General features: G+C 42.2%; 2 protein-coding genes across 4 annotated transcripts in view; one reads left to right on the top strand and one right to left on the bottom strand.

The window, feature by feature from the left end:
* LOC149855217 (uncharacterized) overlaps positions 1-19,043 on the top strand; it is a 31,406-nt gene extending 12,363 nt beyond the window's left edge. Inside the window, exon 2 of the mRNA XM_090022100.1 lies at positions 18,207-19,043. Within this exon, the coding sequence (XP_089878226.1) occupies positions 18,207-18,996 (790 nt within the window). The 3' untranslated portion in view covers positions 18,997-19,043. The remainder of the gene's footprint in view (positions 1-18,206) is intronic.
* Positions 1-22,321, bottom strand: part of RALGPS1 (Ral GEF with PH domain and SH3 binding motif 1) — a 228,681-nt gene that overhangs the window by 196,012 nt on the left and 10,348 nt on the right. For 2 of the 3 annotated variants that reach the window (XM_090022095.1, XM_090022097.1), the window contains exons 2-3: positions 14,980-15,070; positions 816-941 (exon numbers count right to left, since the gene is read on the bottom strand). In XM_090022095.1, the coding sequence (XP_089878221.1) occupies positions 816-872 (57 nt within the window). In that variant the 5' untranslated portion in view covers positions 873-941; positions 14,980-15,070. Of the gene's footprint in view, positions 1-815; positions 942-14,979; positions 15,071-21,180; positions 21,259-22,321 lie in introns of all 3 variants that reach the window. The other variant, XM_090022096.1, reaches the window with a different exon arrangement.

The raw sequence follows: 22,321 nt of genomic DNA on the forward strand, positions 1-22,321 counted from the left end.
GATTTTATAGTTGGCTAAAAGGACCAGCTGGTTTTAAAAGCTTTGCTTTTCAACTTGTAAAACTGGTTCAAAGTTTTTAAATCAAAGTGTTTTTGACAGAAAAAGGGCCTAAAACCAGAATAATTTCTCAAAGCTTACATTTTAATTTTCAGATGCTCAAAACACATCTAGTGTTTTGAAATTTACTGCTCTTTTGGTTCAGCACAAAACTCATATGTTCAATAGTTTCCATGAAAGGGAAAGAAGCCCAAGGTCTCAAATTCCAAGGTGTGTAGCTCTAGGTAGACTGCCCTGGAAGTCCTGGCTGCACTGGAGCTGGGAGCCCAAGCTAGATGATCTAGCAGGAAACTGGACAATTATTGCAAGTTGCATGACAAGTCCACTTGGCTTCTAGAAAAACTGAATCAAAAATCAAACCATGTCTACACAATATATTGTTTTAGATGAACTGACAAATTCCACTGAAAATGTAGTCACTATTTTTTCCAGCCAACTGTTTGGATGGGACTTAGCATTCCCTTATTTGGGCTGTGTAGCTTTTATTCTGAGTTGAAATAAAGGACTTCAGCAAATAAACAAAGACCACTTCAGATCTATCTGCATGTTATAACAACTGTGAAAAGCATGGAAAAAATAATTCTGGATGGGTTGTGAATGTTCAGAATTACAGCATCCAAGCTAAGGTTGCTGTCACAAACCATCATCCTCTTCCTAAGACATGAATCTGGCAGAAAAGATTTCTATGGAAGTCAAAATAAGCTACAGCTTCTGTTCTGAAGTAGCAGCTAATAATGAAAATAAACATGTTCTTGTACCTCTGGAGTGGCGGAGGTCACCGTCACATTGGCCATGAGGCCATCCCTTTTATACATGCTCTCCCCAAGATGCAGGAATCTCAGCTCAGCCACCACTGGTGACGCAACATGATTGACGGAAAACTCCTGCAAAGCAAATGCATTTATGAAAAAAAAAATCGGTTAAAGAGATTTAAATATTCTCCTGTGCAAGGAGTGGTGACTCTATGGGACAGAAAAAGGTCTTCTGAAGGTTGGAAAAAATACAAATTAAAAAGGAGGAGTTCTGAATTTATCATAAAACTACCTCAGTATTTTCTCAAGTCAATACAGAAAATAAGTGTCATATTTTATCATTTGTCTAGATTCAGGTTTTACACATGGTATACATGCAAGGGTGTCTCTCCAGGGCTGCCAGGACCCATGACTAACATACAAAAACCAAGAACAAAGGAGATACAAAGTAAGAACTGACCAAAATAGCTATATTTCTTGCTTCTACTTTATCACACATCATTTCACCATGAATTATGTGACTGGTGCAGCTTTAAAACCCAGGAGACCTTTGGCAGTTCCCCAATATACACATCCTATACTAAACGACCTGAGCACTCTGTTAATGCCTACTCAGACAGTCCTTGCAGCATCCTGATCAGTGGGAAGATGTATTCCAAAGGACAGATGTATTTTGAGAAGAGGACTCTCCAGAGGCGGTCTGCCCCTTCCCTCAACAGGTAGATCAAAATCAAGGCCACGTGCAAAGCACAACAGTGGCCAGGAAGCCAAGGTGCTCACAGATTCATAGATCAACACCAGGAGCAGGCAGTGCAAAAAACACAAAACCCCAAAAATCCCCACAGAGCATTGATAACATATGGTGTCACCATGAGGCACCATTTAGTCAGGGTCTGATGCAGTTTGTTTCCATATGGATCTAAGGTAGTAGTTCTCAACCTTTTGTGGCTTGAGGCACCCCTTGGAAAATGCCAGGTCTTAGTTTTCACTCCTTTTTTTGCCTGCAGGAAAATAAAGAACATTTCTTTCCTACAGCAACGAGCTCAGGAAGGCCACAACTATGGATTTCTATTTGAAATGTCTTGGTTTATCTTGTAAATCGTGTTTGTAAATCTAACAGTGCTAAATTGTGTGGCATCCCACAGCATCCGTGAAAAGATCTCAAGGAACCTGAGGATGCCACGGCACCCTCGTTAAGAATCACTAATCTAAGGGGTAATCCAAATAGTGCACACTGCTTTAATCCTGCTCTCAGGCAACAAAGATGGGGGCAGAGTAGCAAGATTCTCACGCAAAATGAACATTTACAATCCCTGGCAAAACACAAACAAGAACAAGACGGCCAACGATCCTGGGCTTTGACAAACTATTCCAAAAGTGCAGAGCTATTCATACCACTCGCGACTTCCAGAGCAAAGGGCGGGCAAAGATGTGACCTGCGACTAGGTACCCATATTAATTAGCATGCTTAACCAGCAGATAATTTTCAACACAGAAAGCTTGGTCTGCTATTCAGAACATAATATTTAAATTGGCTCAACATATACTTTAATATGTTATCACCTGTGTAAGAACTCGATTAGTGTATCAAGTCAATAAATTATATGAAAAATATAAAACAGATTTACAAGATACTTTAAAAAAAAATAATCAACCATACAAGCAAGATTTCATGGAAACATGGAATTTAAATTTATACTTCTCTCAGTATTCATAAATGTGGGACCACATTTTATTTAAAAAAAAAATAAGATCAGAGATTTATCAGTCTAGCTGAATAGTGAAGATGCAGAAGTTTCATGTTTTATCATAAATGTGTATAGATGAAAAACGTCTTTGTGAACAGTTCTAATTTTAACCTATGCAACAAAGTCAACGTGCTGAAGATTATGTTATAACAAGATTTCGGCACCCTTCACGTGCTTGTTCTGGTACTCCTCAGAAAAAGACTACCAACGTGTACAGCAGAACCATCATCTCATTTGGGGCCTCTCTGCACCGCAGCAATACATTTACAGTAATTCAGTATTGCAATAAAACAGGGATGAACTGTTCACCATGAATAGGTTACAATTTATAATGACACTCTTCATGTTTACCTGCACCACAAAGTGAAACCAACTGCTAATTCAAATTCTGTTCTCAACTGGAATAAAAAAAATCTGCTTTATACAGATAGTCACCAGAGCATCCAGGGCAATCTTGATTCTCACCCAGTAAGTGAACAGCTTGAAAGGGAACTTTCATCAGCGGTAAAACAAAAAGAGAATTTTTGCCAAGGTCCTCCATTAAAACATTTTAGACAACACCTTATACTCCTTGCTTTCCACTCATTTACTGAAAATACTGTCACTTTAGGCCCTGCAATCACCTATTTAAAACTGCAAGTTTCTACAGGCACAAACCAGATCTGTGGTTTCTACAGATCCAAGAACACTTTTATTCTACAAATAAATTTGCAGAAATGTTAGCAGACAGTTCTGTTGGCAAAACTGAGTGCCCAAAGTTAGAAAAATACCGGAATTCATCTGCTCCTTGTGCTGATGATTTATGTTAGGAACCTACTTAAAAATCACAGTTTTGCAATTTTTGCGGAAACCATGAAAAACAGCATTCTCTGTAAAAAATGGCACTGGCTGCGATTTCCCAGAAGATCAACCAACACCCCCCACATCCCTCCCAAAAACAAAACAACAACTTAATACAAATAAAGTAGTCTCTCCTAAGGGGGGCACCAGTGGTCCTTGCAGCCTGCCTGGGAGGGGGAGGCACCGGACAGTGGGGCGGCAAAGGGCAGCAGGCAAGATGGCAGCTGCCCCCACCTCCCTCTCTGCCAATCAGCACCGAAGGGTGGGGCTGCACAAAGGGCAGCCAGCGGTCAAGATGGTGGCAGCCCCCTCATTCCTCCTCTTCCTCCCAGGGGCTCCCCGTCAATCAGCACTGAGGGGTGGGGCTGGTGCCACAAAAGGACTGAAAAAAAAAAGGGAGAAAAATCAGCTTTGGGCCACAACCGAGCTGTGGAAATTGCTCTCACCCCGCAAGTTTGGTAGGTCCTTATTTATGTTACACGACTGCAAGAAAGCATACCAGCTTTTCCACAGAAAGGCCCTGCCTCAGTCACTGCACAAATTGCACAGAGGACAGTGAATGAGGCATCTAGTTCAGTATTTCTTTTTTATCTTCAGCCTTTAGGGTCTCCCATACCTTAATTTATGGTACAGTACCAAAATGCTACACTGAGCATGAAATACTGTACATCACTCATCATGACATCATTGTCCAGCACCATGACATTTGAACGCCTCACAAAATTAATTCAAAGCACTTCATGAGAAGTAAGTAGACACTGTTATCCTAATCTGTAAAAATGAAAACTAAAGACACAGAAATTATGGACCAAACTTCCAAGCCGTCCCTTCCCTTCCCATGGGTCATCGACAGGGCTGGTCACCACAGACATCTTTTCTGCTTGGTCCAATGGAGCAACTCCATCAGCCACGTGGGGCAGAAGCATCTCAGCCTCAGTCATGAGGGGACAGGTGAGAGACACTTGGCCACGGCTTGTGCAGCTATTTACCGATTTGGTTTTGCTGGTCTCAGTTAAGAGGGTAGGGGGCTTGGATTCAAACAGAGAGACAGAGGTTTTAAATTGCATCTTTCCTTTTACAGGATTAGACAGTTAATTGTGGTCTGTAGTTTTGTGACAAGATACAAATGGCATCAATTGCCTCTCTGTTACTTCAACTAAAAGTCCTAGCCTTGGATATTCTAAAGCAGGAAAGAATACAGAAATACGGAGGAGTAAGACCACATGATCTAATGGCCCTTACTGGAATAAATTTCTATGAAACCGCCATCACCAGGAAAGTGCTAGAAAAATAATTCATACCTGAACTATTCCACTGATTGTTTCTGTTATTCATTTGCTCAAGGCATCTTGGAAAGGGAAAAGCCAAACCAAAGATAGGGGTAGTTAAGATACTAGCTGGAAAAGCACATATTTAACCAAAACAGAGGCTTGGTGAGAGGTAGACAGACTTCACTGCTTCACATACAAAAGAAAACAGAAGTAAAAATCCTGATCACACCCAAGTCAGCTATACTTTTACCCACTAAAGTGCCTGTAAATAGAATCTCTCTTTCCTAAAAAGTCTTTTTAAACAAATCCTCTCTTTTTCAGACTAAGGCAAAACCACTACAATCAGTGCTGTGACAGCCAGGAACACAGGGAGGACCATATCTATTGCAGAGAATTAGACAAAAAGTGTCTTACCTAGTGTCCTACCTAGTATTTCATTTTCTGGCTTGAGCAGATACTGAAAGCAGATCCCTCAAAAACTTTTACTGTAAAAAAATACACCAAACCCTTTCCATCTCATTCCACTCAACAGATTCTAAAAATGCATATCTGTACCAGCCCCTCCCTCTGGACCATATAAAAATATCTAGACAAGAGACAAGATGCAGGGTATATGGCCTTATCACCTACCCACATCCCAAATAAAACCTTACTAATTAAAATCTTGTGGATGCATTGGCTGAGTCACAGTTTGTTTTTGCCAAGAGTTTCCATAATTGGAGCCAAGCACACTGCTGTCTAGCTTACTGAAAGGAAGCACTGCCATAACATTACACGTTCCTTTGCTAAGGCCTGGTATACAGTTAAAAAGGTCACCAATTTAGTTAAAATCTGCTTACAAATCAATTTAGTTAAGGCAGTGCAAAATCTAAATATAAAACACAAATTGGTCTTACATAAATTTTGCTTTCACTGGATGCATCTACATGTTCTGTTACAGTGAGGAAATATACTCTGGCACCATTTGAGCCAGAGTCAGCTGCTCCCGAGCACAATGTCTGCACATGCATCTGGGACCGCAACACTTTGGTTCTGGGTGAAGCAGCCCCAGGTTGGTAGCAGGTTGGGGGAGTGGAGTCACCCCTAGGCATTAGGTGGCAGAAGGGCTGGCTGGGGCGCAAGGGTAATAAAATGCAGTATAAGGCAGCAGGCAACCCCCTACACTTCAGCATCCTCATGGTCCAGCCAGTCCCCATCATTGTTTAGTGTGCATAATTACTCCTCTGTATGACAGTACTTGTCCCCAGTACTACTATCTTATGGTGGAGTTAATTTACTGCGCACAAATACCGGTGCAGGTGTAGACTGTAATGCTTTACTGCAGAGCTATATAGTCAACTCTGCAGTAAAGCGCACATATAGATGTACCCATTGGTTGTCAAAATTACTGGTTCTGACCAGTTTATTTTAATCTATAGTTAGGATTTATGTTCTCTTAATCAGGCTCATCTATATACCAAGTCAATTAAGTGGTTCTTCTGATACAAACACAGTGATTCATGCCCACAGAGAAGGAGACCTTTGTACCTGTACAGTGTCCCTTTCAGTTCACCTGTAAGTTCTCAATAAACAAGTAAAGCACAGGACCCTCCTTTCCACCAAATGAGCGGAACAGCAGCTGACACTGCTCAGTTTCCACTGCAATCAATGCAATATGCATGATGCATCTGTTTTCATACCCTGAACTCATTTGCAGCTATGTTGTAAATTACTATCCTATATAATTTTGTCCTTCTGGCCACTAAGTTTGAATTCCTGCTTTTTCTTCTTGCTGGACACAGTAAGGCACAAGCTATGCAGATACTCAGAAAGGTGCAAAAAACAGACTGTCAGAGTATCCTCCACACCATGGACCCTCTCTAAGGCCAAGCAGGCAGCAGCAGCAGGCAGGCTGCTCTACCTTTACATTCTTGGCTTGGGAGCATAACAACATTCAAGGTACATGCGAGGCCCTAATGGATGGCACTGACTCCAATAATCAGGCATCAGTCAGTTGAACTACCAGTTAACCCATCTGAAATCAAGCTCTGAGAAAACAGCATTCTTATGCTTGAACCAAGAAGTAACTCTTGAAAGTTAAAATTAGAGATCAGTTATTGCAGAATTTGCCCACCTCAAAGAGATGAACCACACAAAACCGTTTTCACATGTCCACACAAAGGTACCCAGTTTAATATGAACAAGTTGCACTGCTCCATCATTCTACACCTGCAACACGAGATCCTCCACCCAGAGACCACTTGCCCCTCTTTGCTAACATTTACCACTGCAGCTGCGGTACTCTTGACAGAGGTGGCCTCTGACCCACTTGATCATACTTCTAGCCTGTGCACGAACAAACCACCCTCTCTTCCTCATACACCAATATGAAAAAGCCACTATACTTTGAACACCACCAATATTTTCTCATTAAGGTAACCAAGAAGCATCTTCCTTACTCCTGGTTACTCGCACAGGGAGCTATTATCCCTGAGCACTGGTAGACAGCAGTGTATCTCCAGGTCTGGAACTGCTCCTCTTAATGGCCCTTAAGAGATACTGAAGTAGAAAAGCAATTCTCATGATGCAATTTCTGGAAAATGTGGCGTTCATATCAGGCCCATGTCTCTTCCTTCTCCGCCTTCTTGACTGGGCTTTATGATGTGTGGGGGCTCAAAAATGCTCTGAAATGGAGAAAGGAAAAACCCAGATGTCACTTTGCATCATGTCCAAATTGAGTTTTACTGCTGGCTTTAATACGAAACAAACTAACAACCAACAACAAAAATAGAGGGAGTTGCTCTGATTCATGCAGTCAAGTTTTTTTCAGCATTTCAGCACATTGTGGTAATTGTGTGCTGTGCCTTACCTGAAACTGCCCTAGCTGTAGAATACTTTCCACAAGCTATAGACGGGTGGTTATATTGAGCATCTGCTACCTGAAGTGGTGCTTCTCAACAAACAAAGAAAATAAGCCTTTAAGTCCCTCTGTCCTGAGTTTAATGAGTTGGTTTCCTCTCAATTAGGAGAGTCTGGTCTCCAGATGCAAGTTGATGATATGAAGACACCAGAGTCACCTCTGCTTTCCCCCTTATCACAGAAATTGTGTTTCAAGCCAGCCATTTTTCTTTCACTTTGCTGCAGAATTCACTCTCCCATGAGGAGAATCAGATTGTAAGCAAACCATCTATAACAGAGCACAGTCTTCTCCCCTTTCATCATTTCCAGATATTTACATAGTATTTGTTCTCCCTCACAGTTAACTTTTGGAATATCACTGTTAAAACTTTCCAAGTTAAATGAAGAGGTTTCCATGCTTTTCTGGGGTAGTCAGGCATGTCTATAATACTGTTTTATAATAGAAATGACACACCATGGCAGCCTAGAAAGATCCAAAAAGGAGAAAGTCCCTAGATATGGCCGATAGCAAGTGCCCATCTGAAACCTGCCTGGAAGGAGCTACATTGGGGACACTCAGGCAAGTCTGGGTAAAGCCAATGCAGTCTCCAGGAGGATCAAGCAGTAACAATTTAAAGTTACTTAATTCCTCTCTACTATGTTTAAATTGCATTGGCTTTACTCCTGTAGTTGATTCTCCTTAACCTTCCTGAATTCATAACTTCTGCATCCAATTATCTCTCCTCAAAGTCTGTTTTCAGAGCACAAGACTTCTCAGCTCCTCAGATATTGATTCCACAAAAGGGGAGATGAAAAAGGTTCACGCCCTGCATGGTAAAAGTGATTATTCATACTACATTGCTACTTGTGACACTCTGAATTTCTTTCTGATATTCTGCCTCAATTTATAAAGAACTATCATAAATATCATTGCTAAGCCTCTGTTCATGAATGAATAATCACTTGGACAAGAATATTAGCTATGCTTTCTAATGCAAAAAAAGAATCTCTACACAGCAATAATAAAATAGGTAAAACAGCTACATTTACCTTCCCAAAATGGAAATGCCACAGGTCCTTTCCTTGAAAAATAGTGGCTGCCAATTTTTTTACATCTTCTGTATATAAAATCATGGAAAACAGGACTGGAATAGATCACCTAGCCCATTTTCTGTCCCAAGGCAAGATCAACTACCTAACCCTTTTCCTGACAGGTGTTTGTCTAAACTGTTCACAGACATCTCTGATGACAGAGATTCCACTATCTAAGTAAACTATTCTGGTGCATTCCTAATGTCTAAAATAAGTCTTCCTTGTTGTAATTTTAGCCCAGTTACTGCTTCTTCGAACTCCAGGGGATATGAAGAACAATGTACTGCCTTCCTCTTTACAGCAACATTTTACACTATTGGATACTTGTGTTTCCCCTTAGCCCTCCCTAATAAAGTAGTAAAGTACTGCTCAAACATAAATAGGAATTATAGTCAGCAAGTGCAAAATAATGGGTCTTTACATTTATATTGCAGAAGATCCTACCAAACAAATGACTGTGTGAAGTATGCATTTACAGCAAGCTTTTCACTGCAAATGTGAGCCGTACATTCTAGCTTGCTTTATGCAACAGTACCACCTAGTGACAAAACTTTATGAAAAACATAACAGAAAGTTCCTGAGACAATGTCCTTAGCGTGGCTAATACTGAGCAATGAATAGGCTAAAGAGATAATTCTATAATATTTCACAGCAGAGAGAGAGAGAAAGAGAGAGTGTGCCACCCTGTGTCTCATTAATAGTAATGAAGTTGCATTTATGCTGCAGGAAAACTAATTTTTTTTTGTTGGTCAGCTTACACATCTAGCTGTGATCGCAGGTACAGAATTTAAAGAATATCAGCAGTTAAGCACTATAAACACAAAAAGAATTGTGCCAATTTTTGTGAATTGTGCATAGTTGCAGTGTATAATTCCTAACTCTGCCAATTTTTCAAAAAGGAAATCAGGATGATCAAGGTAATTATGGTTGTTAGCCTAACAGCAATCCCGACCATTATAACCAAAAAATAGGTAACATGAAAATGATTAATAAATAATAGGTGATTTAATGACAATCACCCTGTGTTTCTGGAACACAGATACTGTGAAACTAACTTGCTGTCTGATGGCATTACAAGTTGGATTGATAAAGGTTATGGTGCTGATGCAATATAAACTTCTGTAGGCATCTGGCTTGCTAAAACAACACAAAACATGTATTAAAAGCTGACTGAGAGGTCTTAATGTATAATTTTGAAGAGGAATTGCCATCAAGTGCATGCATTTCTAATAGATACCATAGGGATCAGATTGTGGTCCTATGTTATTTCAAATATTTCTCCGTAACCCGGAAGAAAATCTAAAAATCACCGCTGATGAAGTTTGTAAATGACACAGAAACAGGAGATTGACAAATAAATAGAACAGTGCCATGTTCTCCAATTTAGTCATCATCCCTTTATTTCTGTATAATTTTCCCTACTATTCCATTTAATCAGCATTGCTTGGTAAACAATCTGATTTTAACAAAGCCAAACGTGAAGCTCTACATCTGGGACCTAAGACTATTGTGAGGTTAGCAGGGGAGACACTACCCAAGAAAGCAGCAACTTTGAAAAGGATCTGAGAGGTCAAGTGCATACTCAACTGAGCAAGTGTTGCTGGGACAATGCTCCAGTCTCAAAGGCTTATGACTGTATATCAGGTGCCACTCTACCCTGCCTTCTACCAGCTATTACCTATGTGCACAACGTTGGTCTTGCATCACACAAAATATAACTAATTAATAAAGTTCAAATTCCAACTTTAGCCAGCTTTATTACTGACACTGTAGATATCAGAAACTAAAAGACAATCTTGTACAAACGTCGCTACACTAAGGTCTCAGTTTGAGAATGACTGAGTTCACAATGCTTTCCTCTTAGCAGACTTGATATATATTCATAGATGCTACCAAAACAAATAAACAAAAAAATCTGTCATAGCAAGGAGCTGCAATTTTTGATTATTAGTAAAATCAAGTTCTGGTATAACAGCCTCTACCAGTTCTAAATGCACTATACTTTGCATTCTGAATTATAATGCTTGCCCCAAGTCTGATCACATTAATGGAACTAGCAGGTCTACAAAAGTACACGTTACCACCTTTATTAAGGAAAACCAAGTCCAACTCCTGTAAAAGCCAAAGCAAACACCTGAAAATCTATGATAGGCAAGGCCAACCTGGGGCACATGAGCCACAGGTGGCAATAACCCGTGTGCGCTAGGCAGTAGATTGGGGAGGGGACATGCAGCGGAGCAAGAGACAGGGCAAGAAGCAGAAAACAGAGCAGCAGACTGGGTAAAGAGCACATGCAGGGAGCAGAGCAGCTGATTGGGGAAAGGAAGGGGATAAGACTGACACCTGCCAAAAAAGGTTGGCCCCAACTGATTTATGACAAGTAAATGCTTAAGGACACAGCATGCACACCATTTTTCCTCCCAAGGCTCAAGCTCGCTCTCATCAACATCTTACCTCATTACCCAGGAGCAACAGAAGTTTTATCCATGCTCTATGCCCACTGCTTGAAAAGCAGTCTGAGTCCTAGCCAAGGTGGAATGATACAAGAGGTTACACTTCCTCTAACAGCCTGTGCACTTTGCTCCAATAACCTTCCTAGGTCCGGCTAGCTTCAGCAAGAAATCCAAAGTTGTTCACAGCATCCAGGTGGAATAATATAGCATTTTTCTTGGTTCTAATCATCACAAGGAACAAAATAGAGGGGGATATTTCTACCCAAAACACACTGTCTTCACAGCAGGTCCTATTTTTTCCAGAACAGATGCAATGCAAAGGCTTCTCTTTGTCCTCAAGACTCCAAAATATTTAACATGTCTGCATTTTAAAAATGTAGACTTGATGAACTGACTACAGAAAATGCTATGCTAAAACCAAACACACAACACATTCCCCCACCCCCTAGAGATCCCCTTCAGTGTAAGCTTTCTGAAGAGCTCTCTTTTGTTTGGGTGCTCTCCTCCATTTTCCAGCTGGTATTTAGGCTTCTGGACCCATCTCTGGAAGTACATTTCAAAGCCTTTCTGAACATTCCCATGTATGCAGCATCCCACTAGGTCGCAGCCATTCTTACATTATTAATGAGATGTGCTCAAAATCCTGGCATGCTTTAACATTTGAGCTTTGAAATGTTCTTTTAAGATTCTGCCATAGGGAACACTTTTAAAACCATATTTCAAAATGTAAAAAAGGTAATGATACCATATTTACTCAATATAAGATGACCCCCCCAATAACTAGATTCTATATACAGAAAAAGAATTGGCACTAAGGGGGACTGAGCACAATGGGCACCACCATGTCTTATTCAGATTGGCTGCACTATCCAGCTCAGGTGGTTTTACTTACTTGGTAGGAGAGAGACCATGTTCTAGCAGGTGGTTTTCCCTGCAGAGGTCAGATCACTGTGAATGGCATTGTATAGTAGACAGTGCAGACCTGCCTAACACACTGTAAACAGACACCTTTGGGCTGCTGGCTAAAGGCAAGCAAGACTCGGGGGCATCCAAACCCTAAGCCCCCTGGGGTTGGGCTTACACGGAGGATAGCTGCCATTGATTAGGAAGTATCTGAAGTCCCAGGCTGAAGAGTCTGGCAGGGAAGATGCTTGCTGGTGGTAGCTCCACATAGGGTTTGAACAACCGAGCTCAGCTCAGTCAATGGAATTTGTAATAGATTTGGCTAATTTGGCCTGAGACACGAAATTTAATTTAAAAACAATTGTTTTTTACAGCGATGACTGAAAGAACTGGGAAAGAAAGAGTCAGGGGTATGGGGTGATCTTAGGGTATAGGAAAGGTCTCCTTGTGACAGGCATGAGTGTTGGTGATGGTCACGCAAGCACACAGACATGGAGGAGCACAGGTGCATGGTGCAGATATTGTGATGGGAATGCATATGATGCAATGGCAATGATGCGTTTTAGACTATCAGGTGAGTCACAGTGGCCATAGGATAGTTTTGGCAGAAGCTCTGCAATATATATACATTTTTTACATATATACATACATATATATACACACACACATACACATACATATATACATAGGAACACATATTTTTGCAAATAAAAAAAGGTGTTTCTATTTACCTGGCATGGGAGAGCCCTTTCTTGGCTTTGAATGACTTGATGTAGTTAGAAGGTGAAGGCCTGTCCCTTGCACTGTGATCAGGCTGACCCCTGAGACAGTCTACAAATGCCTCCCAATGGGAAGATCTCAACTATACAATTATGGTGATGGGGGATTTCTCTCCGGCTTTGGTTGTCCAATATGGGCCATGTACTTCAAAGTCATTTTCAAGGTTGGCTGTATTTAATAAACTTCATAGATGGGTTCCATTACTGAGTATATGCTGGTTATGACAGCACAACAGGCAATGCATTTAATGAAGTTTCCTTGTATGAGAATGTAAGATGAGGAGATCCCCCCTGCCCGCAATGATTGAGGGAGGGGGGCACACCTCATGTTATACTTGAGTAAATACGGTAGTAAAAACTACTAACTAGTCTTTCTTACCGGATGCTCCAAAATAATTACCGTATTAAATAAGTTAAGCTCTCCAACTTGACATATGTAACTCTACTCAGGAGACAGCATAAGTGGCTTTTACTTGAAAGAGCACAGTTGCTTTATTCCTCTGGAATACCATAGTAGTCCTGTAGAGCTGGACACCCCCCTCTTCCCAGTCACTAAGGAACATAACTACACGTTATCTCGGTTCTATTGTACAAGTAGAACAACACTGCCAAAAGAGATTAGGAACACCTCAGAACACAGTGTACAATAATGACACTCTGCTAGAAGTGGGTTCTGGCTCCTGCAATCAGAGGAGGGAACGGAATCTGGATATGCCACATTCTGGGTTAAGCACTTGATTTCCATGGCTTGTCTTGGTAAGTGGGAAAAGCCAGGCAGGAGCTCCCAGGGCTTGAGGGCCCAATCCTCCATGGGAATTCTGGAGTTTGTAGGACCAGGCCCCTTAAGTCCCAGTAGAGCATGTTGCCCATTATTCTAAAGCATCAATGGGTGGGACAACAGGTGACGGGTGTTTTGCCCAACAAAGCAGCTCAGTTGTGCCAGGACTGACTTAACAGGACGATTTTTCCATTACTAAAATGTCCCAAACGTCTTGAAACCAGTCAGCAATTCTAAGGGTGTCACTTCTCTTATAGATTTTTGCAATGTAATTCTTGAGGCCAATAAATGGTGAGTGATCAATTCCCTATGACACCTGTATGCTGCAGACATCTCAGGATGATTCAGTAAGAATTCCAGGGGTTATCTGACAGTTGGCATCCTGTTAATTCCCTCAATAGTCTCCAAACTTCTTCCAGAACAGTTTAATTTCCAAAACAGTTTTGATGCCATCAGGAAACAATTTACTTTGTTGTTTCATAGTTGGTTGGGTCGGAAGGGACCTGAGCAGATCAAGTCCAACGCCCTGTCATGGCAGGAAAGAGCACTGGGGTCAAATGACCCCAGCAAGGTGTTCATCCAGCCTTTCCTTAAAGACCCCCAGAGTAGGAGCCAGCACCACTTCTCTTGGAAGTTGGTTCCAGATCCTAGCTGCCCTGACAGTGAAGTAGCGCCTCCTGATGTCTAGTCTGAAACTACCCTCTGCCAGCTTGTGACTGTTATTCCTAGTCACTCCTGGCGGTGCTCAGGGGAACAGGGACTCCCCCAGTGCCTGCTGATCCCCCCTGACTAGTTTGTAACAGGCCACTAGATCCCCCCTCAGCCTTCTCTTCTGGAGGCTGAACAGGTTCAGGTCCTGTCACCTCTCCTCATAGGGCCTGCCCTGCTGCCCCCTGATCATGCCAGTGGCCCTCCTCTTGACCCTCTCCATGTTGTCCACATCTCTCTTGAAGTGTGGCGGTCAGAACTGGACACAGTACTCCAGCTGTGGCTTGACCAGTGCCACACAGAGGGGGACCTGCTTGAGATGCATCTGTGGATGCACGACAAGGTGCGGTTGGCCATCCTGACTGCATCCCCACACTGCCAGCCCATGTTCATCTTGGCATCAATGACGACTCCAAGATCCTTTTCTGCCTCTGCCCTGATGAGAAGGGAGTTCCCCAGCCTGTAGGTATGGTGCTGGTTCTTCCTCCCCAGGTGCAGCACCTTGCACTTGTCTGTGTTGAATCCCATCCTATTCTCATCCACCCACCCCTGTAACCTGTCTAGGTCCGATTGCAGCCTATTCCTCCCTTCTAGCGTGCCCACATCCCCCCACATCTTAGTGTCATCTGTGTGATCCGTCTTACTATTTTATTTTATATTCTGCGTACATTGTAAAAAGCAAACCAGAAACAAATCAATAAATAAAAGCAGAGTAACTTACCCATATTAAATGTTTACATCCAAATTTAAATCCAGGAGTTCAAAACACAAGGATGGTATTGTGACTTTTTTTCCCCTCAGAATGGCAATTTCTGTAAGTCAGATAAAGCTATATGTTATATAAATGAATTTTTCAAATTCTTACACCTCACACACTTTCAGTTAAGTTTAATATCTTATTTGTTTATATCAAAACATTCATTACCTATTGTTAAACTGTATGCTATTTATATATTCAATTAAAATGGAAGTAAAAATTATAACATTTAAATCTTGGAATAAACAAAACTTTCATATTACTGAGGATTAATAAACTGCTGCAACATTTTCAAAATTACTAACCACTAACCATTTTTTGATCTTCTACTGATATAATCACTTAATATTAACCCACTTTATAAAAAGTGCCTCCAATACTTGTCAAAAGTAATACTATATAAAATGCATTGCTAAAAAAAAAGACCTTTGCATTGAGAGGTTTGATTACATGATATTTAATGACAAAATATTCATTTTTTCCAGCTGACAGTTTTTTTTTCATTTGTTTTTAAATATTTTAGTGGGGGCTCAGAGATTTTGGGGGCTGATACCAATAGCTGATTTTGAAGGAGGCATATCAGCTGATACTGATCCAATTTCTGATATACAACCCAAAAGCTTGAAGAGCTATGTGCAGCTGGTAGATCTGGTGTGGTAGAAGGGGAAGAGGGAGGGAAGGGGCATGCAGGAGATAGACTGAGGTCCCTGCAGTAAGGGAGGGAGTAGGGCAGGGGCTGGGGCTGGGGCTGGGGCAGGCACTGCCCAGCCAGGGTGGGAGGCAGGACAGACGTGACTTGTCCAGGAGTACCGGGGGGAGGGGAGGATGGGGTTTCCGTCACTCTGTGCACCCCGGAGGGCATGGGGGCGGGGAAGGGGTTGTATGCCCCCAGGTCTGCGCAGGGCAGGGAGAGGCACCTGCAGCTGCAGGCTGGGGCCAGTGCCAGGCTCTTCCCAGCGAGGGCTGAGCTGGGCTGGGCTGCACTATGCTAGAGGCAAGCAGTGGCAGCAGCACTGGGAGGAGGGGCTGGCGGTGAGAGGCTATGGTGAATTTTGGGGTGGCTGCAGCCCCCCCCCCCATAGTGTCCTCCCAGCATCGCTGCTGTCCACCCCAAGTGCAGCCCCATACTGGGAAACTGTTTTGCGCTTTTTTTGTTGTTGTTTCAGAGGCTCATTCAAAGGCTCGTTACTAAAAACAAAAGCTGCCATCATCACCTGTTTAGCTGGGCACAGAATTTAGGATCACCAGGTTTACTTGGGGTTTTTCCCAAGTTATCCACATAATTAACATCCATGTTAAACACCATTCAAAAAAGAAAAATGTAGTTTGAAGGGACTGCAGCATACGTCATTGTAACCTTTTATTTTCTCTGATTACAGTACAAAACAAAAATTCTAGCTTATGAGCAAGTGAGTTTGGATGATAGTATTTTGTATCCTCATCTTAGCTAAATTTCTTTTGTTTCAGCAGAATCTTTTTCCTCTCGCAATACTTCAGATACAGCATTTCATTGAGTGAAACTGCATTAGGGTTGCAAAACATGAATCAACATATCTAGCTTAGCAGAGAAAATTTAGAAGCGTGCATTAAGGAACTTTAAAACTGGTTCTCTACCCAACAGATTTGCACACACAAATAGCCCAATTAGGCAACTCCAAGCTAACCAGAGGTATCCATAAACAGCAAATACCTACAAGCTTCTACCACGTGCATAGTTGCCATAGTAGCTCCAAGTTGCAACTAAACGGACTAGGAGAAATCAGTGAACACTGCCTTAAAGGAAGGAAAACCTGAATGTTCATTACAGCACTAGAGAAGGCAAAAGAAAGTTTCTAATACCTGTTGTTTATTCTATGAAAATTACTGAATTAAGATAATGAGAATGATCCTTTTCTACCAAGTCATTTTCTCAGAGGATACAGAAACAGATCCATCCATTTAAAAAGAAGGTAAGTGCAAACTTATATGGCTTGTTATGGATCAGCAGAATGTAAATAACCAAAGTAAATGCATACCCATCACTGGTCAATGGAAGAGATAAAATGAGGAAGTTTAACTATGATTTACTTGAGTATGTTCCATTTTAAAACATTTTTATAATGATTTCATATCGCAGCCAGAAGTTATGTATGCTGTGCAATTAGCTATTAGTTTAAAAAACACTGGAAAAAGATTAGGTTTGACCAGTAATGCATTAGTGTAGAAAAAAAGTAAGACCTTCCAGGAAAGCACAGAGCAGTGGTCTCCAATCTTTTTATGGTGAAGATCTCTTTTTGGCGCCAAAGGATCTTCCCCCCCACCTTTGCCCCACCCCATCCCCTGCCCTGCCTCTACCCCCCCTCCACCTCCCGGACAAGCTGCCTGGGCACTGACCCCACTCACCCAGCCCAGTCCAGGCGGCCCGGAGTGCGGCTCGGCTCAACCCAGCCACATGTGTCCTGCTGCTCCCTATTGTGGAGCCTCTGACAGACTGAGATCAACTATCAGAGGCTCCATGATTGACTGGTTGGTGACCACTGGCATAGAGTATTTCCAAACTCCTCTGCTGTAACTACAGAACAGTACTGTAGTGAACAGAAAATGTACACAGTCTTTCCCTGCTCTCTGACCCAAGTTACAGGAAACAATAACTTAAGGGCTGTTGACCAGTCTAGTACATGAAGTTGAGCTATTCTGTGCAGGCACTGTTACAAGCATAACCTTTTTGTGGCATTCACTGCTGTGGCATCTGAGCACTTGATGAATAGTCATGAGTTTATTCTCAGAGCTGCTTGTGATGTAGAGAATTATCATCTTCCCCAAAAACCACAGGGTGCTCCTCACATGCTTGCTTCTTGGATAGAGCTGGACTTCTCTCAGAGACAACTAAAGCTCAATTCTGTATTTTGAAGAGCTGATGTCCTACCTCTCAAGATGGAAAAAAAATCACATTAAAGTGATGCAGGACCTTGGGTGTGCAGGTACCATGCCTTAGCTGGGGCAGACAATGTAAAGCTCAGCACTGAAAGGGACAGATTACTCACTAGGAATCTTTTAAATTCTTCTTTCTAGACAAGACAGTTTGGGAGTTGGAGTGGGCTAGACAAAAATATAACTACTTTCTGAGGCTTCCCATTACCAGCTGTAAAAATTACTCTCAAGGAAAATTAATAAACAAATTACTTATTTTAAATAAAAATTTCCTCTAACAGGGAGATGGCAGCAACAAAGAATGAACCCAAAGTCCATAAGGTCCAGCTCCAACAGAAATACTGGCTAAAGGACACAAGTAAAACCAAGCTGCTGCAGCTTCAGGCAATATGCCTGGATAAGGTTACTGTGCAAGAGCACTATTATGACACTGCTTTACATGAGCTCGCTATGAGTCAAACCTGGCTTAGTCAAAAAAATCAACAGTGGCATCTTATAGTGGCTTCTCAGAAGCAAGAAACAAGGGGCAATGCATCTACCACTGAATTATCTCCCAAGATGTGGAATACTCCGCACCTGGATAAAACAGACGCCAGCTATGTCAAGCTTCACACCCACAGCCTCACCAAAGAACTCCCAGAGAACGGACTGACAGGATCAGCAGACATTAGCAAGCAAGATGAGCTGCATTTTCATTCCAACAAAGCAACCAACACAGGCACACATACGGAATGCACTTCAACTTATGCTGAACTAGTAACAGAAAGAGAGATAATTACATATCTGGCACACTTCCTTCACATTGGTTTGACAAAAGAGGAAGAAAGAAATATGACTATAAAAGACTTCTTGCAGCTAGCAGGAGTACAACGTTATGCAAGCTATCACCATACCAAACAGGTAACATATACACTGTACGGAATTTATACAATTATTATACAGATGGATGAAAAGACTTCCAAGGAGTCAGCTACTATACTGGTGGACACAGATATTCTTAATGTAGCCAAGTGTTTTGAAGAAATAGAAAAGTTAGCAAGTGACCTGGAATTGCAACGTCAAACACCTTGAGTCAATAAAGACAGACCTGACATAGTCATAGAAACTTTAAAAATGAGGTTAAGTTCCTGAGGGATCAATATTTCAGTGAATCAATTATAATAAAATGATCAACTTGCATTAAACAACACAAAAGAACTTAAGAAACTTCTGTTCTTGGAGATTTTTGAAATCATGCTTGTCAAGTCACCCGATTTACATTTTTTCAGTCTTTAACTCCTTCCCCCTGCCCACAGCATAATCTTATAAACCAATTCACAGTAGCAACAACAACCTCTTTAGTGTAAGCACATATTACTAACCCCAGAAAACCTAATACTATAGGAATAGTTTCACAGTTAATTTTTTTATTTTCATAAGATTACTTAAGTACTCAGATGTTATGGTTTATATCACCTTTTCTCTCTCTCCTGGCATTGAGACCTTGTAGGAACAGATGCCCATCAACCCGCTTTTTCACATTCAGACAACTTCTGTTTTCCTTGAACTAAATAAAAAGGAAGGATCTTCTTCCATGAAGAGCAAGAGCACCCGTATCCTATCACCCTAAGAAATCTTTGCTTCTACTCAATCACTGGCATTTACCAGGTCAGACCAGGTGTGTAACTGCTACTTTTTAAGAAAGTAAAATATGGCCATGTCTTCCATATTTAAACAATCTCACGCACAAGCAGACACTTGCATGAGACAGAGGCAAAGCACAGTAAATAAATAAAATCAGCATATCACCTGCACCCTCATTATTTGGTTCATTCAATGCCTGCTTATATTCAAGCATTTCTGGGGAATTCCTAAAAGAGAGATTCAAAAACAGCCTTCCTAGATCACAAGGGAGATTCACAAGGGTTTCCTTGTTGCTATTCTGCAGCAGTCTGGGATAACCTGGGATGATAGGTTCTGGACAACAGGAATGTAAAAGTTGTTACATTACTGCAACCCACTAAAAGACACGAGCATGCAAGAGATGCAAACAAGCAGAGGTCGATGACAACACCCGCACTGGCACAAACTGTCTTATGTGCTGGCACACTTCCCCCGTTTCTTCTCCGTGCCACCATGTGGTTGAGAAGTACAATGTTTTCCTGTTAGTTTATTCAGCCTCCAGCTTGAGCCTGAGTGACTGGGGCAGTATTTTCATGTTAATAGCAGTGAAAATACTGGATTTTGACCTCTCAAGTGCTTGAAGAGGTTGCAGTCTTCAAAAACGGTGAGAACTGTATTTCACCAGAAATGTTCTCATCTAGTTCTTGTCTTCTGATAGAAAATATCAATAAGTTATCAAGTTTATTGAAAGACGCCTGGCATGACCAACTTTTAATTTTCACCCTTATTGAACAGTTTGAATGAATAGTTTTAATATTCTCAGAGTAAAATTTTCCAAAATTTTTGCTTCACAATTATAACATTTTGACTATTTCATCCAATCGAGGAACAAAAGAAATTGTGAAATGCTAGATTTTCTTGCAGAATGAAAATTCTGAGTTTTGACCACGTCTAGCCAACTTGAAATCTAGGGACCTTCAACAAAGAAGCATGATGCCTGCCCACAAGCTGCCCTGCCTGTTTTTGCAGTTTGGCACTTATTCCTATTTTTAAAATCTATGTTTTTCTCTGCTATACGCGAGACAAAAAATGCAATGTGAAAAGAGGTGTCAGATGTAAAACTAAAATACAGAAAAAGAGTTGGTTTAGTCTCTCTCTTTCAAATCTAGTAGTCTTAGAGCTGCCTAAAACAGATGTTTTCAGACAACTTAGATTCAAAGCATCCATTTAATGTAAAATATGTTAATTCCTTTTTCATCCAAGGATATGCCACACAACTCAGTCCTCTATGCAGGAAAGAAGAGAGACTGTGATCCTTCCAGGAACAGTTTATTTCTGAACAAATACAGCAGGTGTGGCAGGCTCACAGCAGACACACCAGTGGCAGCATCCAGGTGGCCAGTTAGCGGGGAAACTGGCCGGCACCACGTGGCCGGGGTGGGGGGCCTGCAGAGCGGCCCAGCCCCGGAGGGCTCTCAGGATAAAAAGAGCTCCTCAGTTGCGCCTTGGGGGAGGGACAGGGAGCACCGGAAATGCTGCCCAAGACCTTCCCCGTATCTGGAGCAGAACCAGTGAGCCCCTGCAGAAGCTGGCCACTGAATAATGCTGCCAGAGCCCAGCCCATGGCAGGCGGGGGCCTGGGAACATGCTTACCCGTAGCAGTAGAGCTGGGGACCCTTCCTAAGGCAGGAGCCCCTGCCGAACCAGAAGCCACTACAGATAGCCAGGAAGCTGTGGGAAAGAGAGTTGGTGTCAGTGGAGGAGCCACCAGTGCTGAGACGAGGTGGGGGACATGTGCCTGTTAAAGCAACCGCTTGCTCACCACACCAACAGGTGCTCTGAGGGCAGTCAGGACAGGAAGCAGGCTGTCTGAGAAGGACTTTTGGGACCCACCAAGAGAGGGATCTCACTGGGTGCCCACAGGGCCCTGTGCATCATGTATGAGTGAGCCCAGTCAGAAATTCCTGCAAGGACAATGCTGGCCTGCACCTGGGGAAGTGTGGGAGCTAGGTAAAATGCGGTCCGCTGAACCTAGAGCAGGGGCAGGCAATTATTTTGGGCAGAGGGCCGCTTACTGAGTTTTGGCAAGCCATCGAGGGCTGCATGATAGGCAGCCAGGGGAAGATAAATATTAATTTTCTAAATTTTTAGGGGCTCTGCGGGCTGGATAGAATTGCCTGACAGGCCACATCCAGTCCCCGGGCCACATTTTTCCCACCCTTGGCCTACAGCATGGAACTGAAGTGATTACAGGCAGGTAGCATTGGTGCCCTGCTCACCTGCGCCATTAGGGCATCTTGTGTTCAGTATAGTTAAGTTGTACATTCCTTAAGGCAGGGGAACCTGGTCATACTGCTGTGAAGAACTGTGTAGGCAGGAGTTCCCATGGAAATGAACGGCACCAACGCCTGGTACCACCTGAAGCAGACCACCCGACTGGAAAGGGGTGAGGTACAGGGGAGGAGGAGTTTCACAAGAAATACTGCCAGAGACCTCAGGGTCAAAGAAAAGAAACACTGAACGACACCTCTAGGCACGTAGGCCCCAAAGTAGTGCCCAGGTGGACAGGACATGCTAGTAGTGGTGCTGAGGGCATGGGCATGCCACAGTGGGACTTGAAAACAATCTATTCATCCACTAGTCTGTGATAAAAATCATGAGCTTCTGCAAAAGGTAATCTTACAAAAAAAAAACAAAACAGCTTTCTGGTCTCTAGGATTAGGAAGAGTATCTCCTAAATATGCAATGATTGTAAGTGATGATGAGTTTTTTCCTAAGTCTGCAGGCAGCTCTC

The sequence above is a fragment of the Crocodylus siamensis genome, chromosome 11 (genome assembly GCF_052110815.1).
Source record: "Crocodylus siamensis isolate JL-2025a chromosome 11, ASM5211081v1, whole genome shotgun sequence".
Taxonomy (NCBI): domain Eukaryota; kingdom Metazoa; phylum Chordata; order Crocodylia; family Crocodylidae; genus Crocodylus; species Crocodylus siamensis.